Here is an 11,548-nt window from a genome sequence, read left to right as displayed (position 1 = left end):
GACAGTAGCGTGCCCAAGTGGGTTTGGGGGACATAACACCCCCTTCGTTCAGTATTCCTAAAGAAGAACGCCAAAAGCAGGGAAAGATGTCGAAATGAGGGCTAACTACTAAAAAGTACACGTACCTCGAAAATCCTAGGCACGCCACTGCCTAGGGAAACTGGCAGTTTGATGAGACATGTGATATTTGACTTTCTTCAAGCGTGCACAGTTCAAGTTTACTGACAAGGCATTGACAGTGTCACATATTTAAAATATCCTTCGACTTTTCTTTCTCTACCGAGTTGCGAAGAGACGTAGGATGTTCTTGAATATTGCGTCAAACTTCGGATGTTCACGTGTATGCGTACAGAGAATGAATATAAATAAATACAGTGAAAAAATTCTGCGAAATCATATGCAAATTTCAAGGAATGTATATTTTGTATGGATGAAAATTAAATGTATTTTATTTATTAATTTGCGTGGTGCTGTCCCAAAAACACACGCCTGATGACATCTGTGCCGAGTCACAAGGTCCAACGAAAACCTTCGCAATCTTGAATCAGCTGCCAAATTTACAAGGTTCGTCGTACTTCTTGATCTTGCCCAATGCAATTGGTTAAATGCGCGGCTGCGCGATGTGTTTTCCGGAGATGTGTGAAACTCTGCATCGCTGAAAACAAAAAAGAATCAGTTGTGTTGTGATGGTGGCTAATTGTAGTTTCCATAAAATACGTCTGTTGTTGCCGTTTTAAGAGCCTGGTCTTGTCAGTGCACAATATAAACCACACCAGGCACTTTTAAGTCCAGAATTAAGTGTGGAAATGAAGGTGTTAATTAGCAAGAAGTTACCTCAGTGTCGGCCAGTTTCATTACTCACATACGCGTGACTGTTTTCTTAACTATCCAGTGAAAAAAAACATGACAGAACTAACACAATCTTTGCGAAATCGTGTATATTACGCTGCACGAGATGGCATGGCAATTACTTTATATGCGCTTTTAGCCGAGAAAAATGACGCTGAAGTTCAAGAACTACTGAACCAGGTAAATAGGTGATGTTATTGCACCTAATAATAGGAACCTTAACAGTATCGGATTTCTTTCACACCACCATGCGAACATATAAATGTCAAGCACGACATGCAGACCTATATGTATGAGAAGCTCATCCGAAGTAGTCTTCATCAATGGGAATCCCGGTTTGACTGTGTCTTCTGGAAATTTGCATGCATTTAAAAATAAAATATTGGCCCAAGTTCCGATTGTCTAATTCCCAATTAATCATGGTACACGGACATTTTTTATATTATTAGATTTCTCTTTATGTGTCTTAACACATTCTTCAAAATTTTAGTGATTATTTACTGTAAGTTTTCCGGAGAAGAATTTTTCCTTTCTGTATACTCTATATGATTCTTTGCCAGCTGCCATTGGCTTGCTGTTGTCTTGGATACAAACTGCCGAGCAATTTTACAATACCGGACCATTCCCCGATTTCGTTCATATTTTGCATACTTAATGATTTTCGGCTCCTGATCACGAATCTGCAGTTAATATTTGGGGGTCACATGTAGAAATTCGAAGAAAAGGGTGTCTGTGATAGCAACCGACAATGCACGATTGCTCATTATTTATGTGTTTCCAATACTGAAAGAACGAAATTACGACACCAGATTGTAACTATGTTTGCCTAACAGAACCTAACCTAACTGTACCGTGAATGGTTTGGGGGGCTATGCGTGAATGGTGTTTGGGGCTATGCATGAATGGTGTGTGAAAAAATATTCCGGTACTACTTTACTATACCTGAGACACCTGGGAATAATTTCTTTCGCACTTTTTTACATTGCTAACGTACTATTCTGCATTCCGGAACACTTATTTAGGTGAAATAATTGAATTTGTTAGGAAAGTAATGTACATTTCTTACATTTACGAGTACTTACTGTTCTTGTTTATTTCCACACACAACATGGCGATAGCATACCGTTGATCGTTCCTTCAGCCAGAAAAACCATTGACGTTAGCCCAAAAATTCACGATAGCCCCACAAACCATCACGGGGACGAGGTATGCCTACTAGGTTAGGTTAGGCCTGTTGGGTTTGGTTCCATTAGCACTCCTTTCGTTCAATTTAGCATATACGGACAATACGAGAGCGTATTGTGCTCTCATGCAGGAAGCAAATGGCGGCAGCAGCAATAGCGCGTCGGAAATAGATTTTCGTACAAAACCACATGCATTCGCATTAAAATGAATCAAAATTACATTCCCGAACATCAACAACGCTACAGAAAATGATTTGCGTAAGTACTTTCTCCTGTAAATTTGAAGAAATCTGTCTCAGGTATAGTAAAGTGTTACCAATATTCCAATACCTGAAGAACGAAATTACGACCCCAGATTGTAACTATGTTTGCCTAACAGAACCGAACCTAACCTTACTGTGAATGATTAGTAGTGCTATGCGTGAATGGTGTGTGGGGTACCGTAAAAAAAAATCTCAGTTCCGTAGCACTTGAGGGACAAATTATAACTACAAAATCGTGATCAAGTGTCCTAAAATATTGAATATGCGAAATATAAAGGAATGGCACGTATTATTAATATGTACCCAACTAAAATTTACTAAGAAAAACTTAACGAAAGAAAGAACTTTATTTCCTACCTTCAATGTCGCCATCTTCCTCACACCACACAGACTACCAACTTCCGCCATTTTTCCTTGAAGTTTCCATGATTGTATACGGAGAACGATCGTGGTAATTGAAAAGCTTATTTCAACACGTCAAATAACAATTTCAACACTTTACCCCCACATGTTAACCTCAGATACTTCATCGGGACTACGTATTTTGTGAGTATAAGAAGTGGGATAGAAATTACATTTCTTTTTTTCAGTATTAGAAACAAAATCTTCCGGTAAATAATGAGCAATCGTGCATTGTCGGTTGCGATCATGGACCCCCCTTTTTTTTCTTCAAATTTCTACACGTGACTCTCAAATATTAACAGCAGATTCGTGATTAGGAGCCCAAAATCATTGAGTTTGCGAAATATGAACGAAATCGGGGAATGGTCCGGTATTGTAAAATCTTATCTAAACTGCTGCTGCAATCTACTTTACATGTGTGCGGTGCGAAGGGGCATTGTGTTGCTAAAATGCTTTTGTTGTTATGTTAGGTGGGTCAAGTTTATGGCCCTTAGCATTAATAAGACGTCCCTAAATGATTCTGTTGTTAGGTTATGTGAGTGAGGTTTGGGGCTCTTATCACTAATAAAATATCCCTAAATGCTTCAACACTTCATAATAGCTAACATCTGGTCTCATGCACAAAATCCCCTTCGATCCTCACTTGAAAATCCACTAAAATTCTGTTTCTGGGCTGAGAAGAAACCAAGAATGGCTGCTCGCTGCAAAGTATGGGTGCTCCCATAAGCTACTCTTCAAATCGTAATTATTTTGGTAAATCATTCTTAGTGAAACTTTTAACTGTTCTAACGGCTTTCTCGAAGCTTCAAACTTCCACAATTGTTTCCAGTATTCTAAAGCACTTTCTAACACTACTCCAAAACTTGTGAAAATTCATTAAACTTTCAGAACCACTACCAAAATATTTGGTAAAAGTTCTGTATATCGGAGAAACATTAAAGTCGGATATTTTGTGTTTTGCATGGTTTGTACTTACCAATTGTGTATTGCGGAACATAGTTCAAGGTGCCATTATGCTTTTTACACGAAAACAAAGACCATTGTTCACATACAGAGTGATTTTTTTGATTCCTTTCTTCGCTTCCATAACACACATTATGGCAGGCACATTTTGACTCATGTTGTGGATATGCAGTGTTTCCAACCTTCTTCATCGAAAAATACCTACTATCGTGTTCATCACCGGTGGAAATTGTACATTGTGTACAGGTAGCTGATGGATAGCCCCACGAACCATTCATGGATAGCCCCACAAACCATTATGCATGGTAGCTGACGGATAGCTTCACAAACCTTTCACAGATAACCCCACAAACCATTTCCGATAAGGTTAGGTTAGGTTCGGTTAGGCAAGCATAGTGAAAAAGGAAGGGGTTGGAAACATTGACAGGAGCTGATGTCATCAAATGTACGCAGCATGCAGTTCACGTATCGAAAGCATGGCAATTGTGCGTCGGTGAGTTATTTCTCTTGAAAAATACATGATTTCCAGTTGAAATATATTCCACGATGAAAGAAAATACCTCGACGAATGTTGGAAAGCTTGCCGAAACTCATTTCCGTAAATAGTTTCTTGTGTAAAAATGAAGAAATGTGTCTCTAATGTACCGAACTTTTACCAAATATTTTTGTACAATGCCTCAAAATTTGTGATCAAATCAAATGGGTATGTTTTGAAAGATTTTATTCGATGTTTCCACCCACGGTTATAGGGCTTGAATTCAGAATTACCCAATAAACCTTGTTTATATATCACCCTTTTTCTTCATAATAATATGTTATGAGAAGTACAAGGGGAGTTGTTGATTCTGACACGATAGCCAATGCAGCAATAGAACACATCGTTTTGTGATTTGGTGTGCCACACAACTTTACTCTCGATTGTGTTACAGGACACATTTTGAAAAAAACATGAAACAATTGAGCCAATGTTGAACACAAAGCTCAGCATGGACTTCCATGTAAATTTAGGACCAGCCAAAAGACATTCAGAAACTAAAGCAACGACTGAGGCCACTCATATGTTCTAAGAAAGTTCTTATGCAAAATTACTTATTTGAAGTTGCATAATTTCATTGAATTGATTAATCATTTTGTGGGACCGTTGATCCACTGTACCCCCTAGAGAATTACGTCAATTTTTTTTAATTGACAGATTTCAATGTTTTACATAATATAAAAGTAGTTCCAGCATTAGGAAAGCAAAAATTACGGAGATATTTGATGCCAAAGTGTGGCCTACGTAAATAAAAACTTGCAATTTCGTAGTACTTTTGCTGTGTTTTGTTAGTTAAAGCTGTTTGTATGCTCTTTGAAAAAGCAAAAAAACACTTCCAAAATAACTCAGTACCTAACCTAACTACTTAAAATTATAGTTGCTGTTATGAAATGTCGTTTTGGGTGCTATATTCACTTGCGTGAAGCTTTTGGGCTGTTCTGCTTCACGGTAAAGTAACACGCTAAGGTAACACACACACTTTACTTCACAATAACACATTTCCGTGAGCTAAAAATAACTGAAAACGTTCATAAACCATGCAAATATTTCGCTTTCTCAAGGAGGTACAGAGGGTCAAGGGTACAATTTTGTTCCTACATGAGTGAGATGGAATATTAGATATGTAATAAATAGGGCATCAAGCCATTACTTGTATTTACTAAATGAAATATTGTATGTCTTAATTGTAACCCTATTAAGATAATAAATAATAATAATAACCATGAATGTAAAGTTGAATGTGTATATAAGTACATTAAATTACAAATACCTATCATTTTCATTTGATTTTTATGAAATGCATCTGTGGCTGTACAATTAGTTGCCCATGAATTTTAGACATTTATTTTCTTGCATAGTACGTTTTTCAGTATATTTAGTGCTTGTTTTTATTTTATACTCCTTTTTCTGTTGAATTGTACCTTTTCTCTACATACATACTTTAGAACAACAATATTTTGGGAAACTTTCTGTTGCCAAGAACAAGAAGCTAGAGGCCTATAAAAGAAATTCATATTTATAATATATAGTGTCTTGCCTTTTCAACTCTTTCTTCATAAAACATTAAAATGCTGTTCAAGGCAAAAATTTATTATATAAAAATATACACTAAAAACATAACGTTTCCACCCTCTAACCTTTCTTTTGAATTTATTGAGAATCTTCTTCTGAAGAAGACCCTGTTAGAGGGTGGAAACATTACGTTTTTAGTGTATATTTTTTATACAATAAATTTTACCTTGGTCAGCATTTTATTGTTTTATTAACATGGAAACAAGGCTTAACAGTGTTACCATCTTTCTTCATCATGCTTAATGTATTACATTTATCATTGTGGTATAATAAATTAGTTAATTTAATGGATGATTAATTGTGTCTAGCTTTGTTCGGTGTTTTGAATACAAGTACAAGCCCTTAATTTATTAAGACATGTTCCACAAGAGTAGCTAAATGAATGGGTCACTGGACTCTAGCACAGAACAGAAAGTGGTGTCTGAAGATCACTTTTTAATAGTTCAACTTTGAAGGTCAGTAACCATCAGTCCAGGTGTTGTTGGCAAGGCTTCAGAGAAAACAGTCTTTCAACAGTAGCTGAGTGAAATCTCCACATCCTAGAGGTAATGATCCTTCTACAAGCTGTAGACACGGTTTTGTTTGCCCACAGTGCAACAGGGACAGTTTTCAACTGTTTGCCATTGATTTGTGTAGTATTTTTTTAAAAGAAATATTATACTATAAAGAAGGTGGGATTTTAGATCTTAACATTTACTAGAATATATTTTCTGGCACTGTGCTCACTACTACACAAAGCTAAAGTTCTCTTGGCTTCCAAATCTTGTAATTAATTATAATTTTCATCATAACCATTACCCATATGTTATTCAACAGTTTATGATTATCATGCAATATGCAGCCTTTTTTTTCAGTTTGTAGCTCTGTAACCTACTTTGATATTTGGAAAAGCAATACAAATGTGGAATCCAAAGAATTACCAAGTTTATTATTTTTACACAAGAAAGCAATTTCTTCACCAAAAATTGACAAGATATGAGTATTATTCACATGTGAAGTGTTGATCTAAATTAAATTTTCTGCATAAAATTCCCATATTTATTAACTGCTTGATGTGCAACAAAGGTTGGGTGTAAATTCACAGTGACTACCTTCACCGGGTGGTGAATCTAGCTTTTGTGCAATTTTCACCAGGTTTCATGATTCATCTCTGTGCGAGGATTCCTTTCTTTTCATACTTCTTGTAGGTTAGGCAGTTAGGTTCCTTATTTCTCTGTAATAATAATAATACTCATCTATATGTTTCCATTTTATGCTTTATGGTTAGTGTGAATAATTTAACTGACAAAACAGTGACAATGTGTGAAATATACTACCATAAGTACTTGATAAAAGAAGCTAGGGAAATTACTCCATTTGCTAGTATCACCATCTGGTGACAGTTGTCCCACCCATAAATTTAATATAAATGTTGTAGCTTAGGCTACTTGATGAATACTGATCCTTCATTTATTGATCAGTATCAAATTTCAACTAATAGTTTCTCATAATGATAACCAGTGATGATGATAGTTTTATCTGTAGCTTTGTGTATCAGATAAACACAGGGCCAGATTAAGACGAAATTGGGCCTGATGCTTGAAATCTTCGGTGAACAATAAACACAATGACGTTATAGTTACGTCACAACGCAAGAATAATAGTAACTGTATAATAAGTAGGCGTCCGAAATTGGGGCTCCAAATTTCATTCTAAGATATAGCAAGAGAAAACTGTTCAGCTTTCGGAAAAATTTTCGTCTTGTTTTCATCTAGGCCTATTTCAGGAATGGGCCTAATGCTGCAGCATCAATAGCACCCACCTTAATCTGGCCCGGGATAAACACATGTTATGTCCTGTCTGTAGTGAAATGTAATGTTTGTCATTTATGTTATATGCTTGTGTATATAAAGTTGACATTTTATGATTACTGTTTAACAAACAAGTGTTTTTCTTTTTTCTTTTGAAACATGATCTTCTCAGCAAGTGGTAGAAGAGGATGGACAAAAGTGTACTCCACTCATAATAGCTGCCCGACATGGCCATGACAAAGTTGTGAAGATGCTTCTATCTAAGTTCAGCCCGGATATTGAGCAAGAGGGGACTGTTAAGTTTGATGGCTATGTCATAGAGGGAGCCAGTGCTCTATGGTGTGCGGCAGGTAATGACACTTTTTGTTTTTGTTTAGATTAGAAATAGCAAATACAGGATGGCCCATAAATTGACACTAGCAGTCGCCTCTTCATTGACTAACATAGTAGCACTTGACTAGAGCAGTAGCTATTTGGGGTTATATTGTTTTGTGAGTGATAGCTATTAGAAAATGCTTGTAGTGAGTTTTTAGCATGATTTAAGTTGTATTAGTAAACCTGTGTACAATGAATCAAACGTTTGCTATGGCAGAACAAATTTTTGTACTTTATAATTTGCCAACTGGCATGTTATCCTGTATATACACAATCAAGCTATACCTATTCATGATTGCCAGTGATTTTTATTTTTTCTTGTGGAAACATACTAAAAGCGATAGTATGCTGTGGATAAAGTACCATGCCATCAGAGTAAATCACTAGACTTTTACACCTTTCCCTCAAATGATGCTTGTATGCATATGTTGTTTCAAATTATGTTGTTGCATTAGGATCTAATTCACATGTTTTGTACACATATTTTGACCATTATTGTGATCGGTTACACAGTCTGTCTGTAGATATTAAAATAAGGACATGGTTTTCAGGACCGCCATTAGGAACGACGAGGCCCTGGCCAAACTAGACAACATTAGGGCAACCTACTTTTTTTGGTGACTTTTTTGCTAGTTGGTGGCATGTTTTAACCCTGTGATCTCTCGAAAAATATTTTTTATCATGTTGTATGCAACTTAGCACTACTGACATTTTTTTTCTGTGAGCATCAGCTGCACACTGTGCAGAAGCTTAATTTAGTTTAATATAATCCATTTTATGTAATAAAAAAAATTGTAACTCTTTTTCTAATTTAAATTAGAAAATGCAGCAAAGAATTCGACAGAATGAAACCCCCAGATCAATCTTTTCACTCAATTCATGCATTGTTGACTTTTACTTACAGATAGCAAAATTTTATCTAAAGCATCTTTCTGGCTTATTAACGATATATCCTTTTATCCTCCTCACGTCTTTTTAGCCTTTTAGAATCCTAAACAAGTTTACATTTTATATACATAGAATATTGGTAATGCGAGGCCTTGTGCGGTGGCATGCATTGCACACCCAGAACGGTGACCCTGATGGTTTTATTTTACTGGCATTGTTCAAGTAACCAGATTTTATGACAGTTGCCAATTACTGCATATGAGTACCATGAATTGTCCTGTAAGAGGCATCCCTTGAAAGATATTGGAGGATATTAACTTCATCATAGAATTCTGTAACACACATACAAGTTCAAACTTGTGAGTAATTAATATAAATGCAAAGGTAGTTTGGTTCAATTTTTGGAATAAATATTCCAATTGTGAAAACGTAAATAGCATGCCAAATAATATATGTAATGTATTAAGGTAATCAAGTGTGTAATGTTAATTAATGTCTGGGGAGTTACTTTTCTTTTGTGCCTTTAGTAACAAATCTTAAATCATTGAGCACATTTATAGAATTGTTTCGTGTATATTTTTTAAGGATAATAATTTATCTATTCTGTATTGTTATTGATTTTTATTTGTCTAAAAAAATACCAATTGTCCAAACTTCTTGAGCTTTACATAACTCCCCACAAAATACATTTTGGTGGTTCCACTATATTTTAATTTTCTATAAATCATATATATGGAAAGGTAGATGTGTAAATTTATGATCTTATGATTTAACTTTAGTGTTTATGTTCATGTACTTCCAGCTACATTAAATGCATGATTACTTTCTAATATTGAGGATGTTTTCTTGGGCAATCAACCAGGTAAAGCCTATCCGGAAATCACCTGGCTGATTGCCCGAGAAAACCTCTTCAGTATTCGCCGCCAGGAAAGCTTCAAGAAATAATTTCTAATATGTTAATTACTTTTTGTTTTAGGTGCTGGTCATTTAAATGTGGTGAAAACTTTAGTTAAAACTGGAGCAAACGTGAACCATCCGACGAGAACGAATTCTACTCCATTGCGAGCAGCATGTTTCGATGGGAGATTGGACATTGTAAAGTACCTTACAGATCATTGTGCAAATATTCACATAGCAAATAAATACAATAATACATGTCTAATGATAGCAGCTTACAAGGGCCACTTGGACGTCGTCAGCTTCTTGCTCGAGAAAGCAGCGAATCCGAATGAGAAAGCTCACTGCGGGGCCACAGCTTTGCACTTCTCTGCAGAATGTGGCCACGCTGCAATAGTCAAGGAACTGTTGGATCATGGTGCCAAAATAACGAAGAATGAAAATGGAATGACACCTCTAATAGCTGCTGCGGAGCGTACGCGTGCAGATGTCGTTGAGTATTTGATCACGCGTCCGGAAGTAACCCGCGAAGAACAAATTGAAGCGCTCGAATTACTGGGTGCTTCATATGCAAACGACAAGGACAACTATTGTTTGGAATTGGCATATCAGTATTTGCATAGGACAATGGAAATGAGGTATATCGACCTCTCAGATATTATATACAAACCAACTGTGAAACCAGTAACCGCATATGAAAATTGGGTGGAGTGTCAAACGTTAGAAGAATTAGAAGCCATACAGTTTAATCATAATGCCCTACATATGGAATCTCTTTCCATAAGGGAGAGAATATTAGGAAAGCATAATCCAGAAGTACCTCATCCGGTGATATTTCGTGGTGCAGTATTTGCTGACAATGCACGTTTCGATAGGTGTATTGACTTGTGGATGCACGCACTTAGGTTACGACAATTTAATAAAGTATCTGTAGTGAAAGATCTGTTGAGATTTGCTCAGGTAAGTTTCAAAGTAATTTAATTTTTTTGTACTATAAATTTATATTTATCATGATTGCAGCACAATTAAATGGATATGGTTGTACACTCCTGTTCACATAAGGTGACACTCTTTATAGGGTTGAAAATTTGAAGTATGTGCTACTTTATCTGAACAAGAGGGTACAAGAAACAACAGCTTTATAAATAACATTTCCCTTGGAAGCACACTTACAGTTTAATGTGCTTTAACCTTTTGCCGACCAAGGCCATTTTCACATGTAAGCCTCTTTGTCCCGAGCCGATTTTGAGCAAAATGCAGAGTTTCAATTAAATGAGTGTAGATCGGAGGCTAATTGCCCTAGAGAGATGAGTGATATACCGTTGTACGCGGAATGAACCAGAGATTCAGACTATATGAAATTTATGCAAATTCGGCGTATATGTGGCGGGGGGGAGGGGGCCAACTCTCAAAATTCCAAAATTTCGGAAAAAAAAAATTGTTCCCCCACCCTCCCCCCCAAGAAAAAAGTACATGACAGTGTTGACATGCACATGGAAATGATCGCTGACATGTAAGGAACACAAAAATATTTGCATTATTATCATATGACCAATGTAACTTGAGTTGTACCCCCAAAAGGAATGGTCGGCACGCCACTGATTCAAGCTTCAAAATGCAGCGGTACCTTGAAATGACTTAGCTCAGAAACTAAATGCCCTAGAGATATGAAAGATATACCGTTGTACGCAGAATGAATCACAGATTCAGACGATATATAATTTATGCACATTCGGCGTATATATTGAGGGGGAAAGGGGGGAAATCCCCTGAAAATACTTTTTTTTTAAAAGAAAATGGGATTTCGCCCCTCCCGCCCCCCCAAAAAGG

General features: G+C 36.4%; 1 protein-coding gene across 1 annotated transcript in view; it reads left to right on the top strand.

The window, feature by feature from the left end:
• The first annotated feature begins 639 nt into the window (after positions 1 to 639).
• The window catches only part of Fem-1 (protein fem-1 homolog B), a 46,523-nt gene continuing 35,614 nt past the window's right edge, over positions 640 to 11,548 (top strand). The window contains exons 1-3 of the mRNA XM_083130814.1: positions 640 to 1,029; positions 7,731 to 7,908; positions 9,798 to 10,678. Of these exons, the coding sequence (XP_082986940.1) occupies positions 904 to 1,029; positions 7,731 to 7,908; positions 9,798 to 10,678 (1,185 nt within the window). The 5' untranslated portion in view covers positions 640 to 903. The remainder of the gene's footprint in view (positions 1,030 to 7,730; positions 7,909 to 9,797; positions 10,679 to 11,548) is intronic.

Source organism: Lepisma saccharinum, chromosome 11 (assembly GCF_977018435.1).
Source record: "Lepisma saccharinum chromosome 11, izLepSacc3.1, whole genome shotgun sequence".
Classification (NCBI taxonomy): domain Eukaryota; kingdom Metazoa; phylum Arthropoda; class Insecta; order Zygentoma; family Lepismatidae; genus Lepisma; species Lepisma saccharinum.
This window is presented reverse-complemented; position numbering and strand designations above follow the sequence as displayed.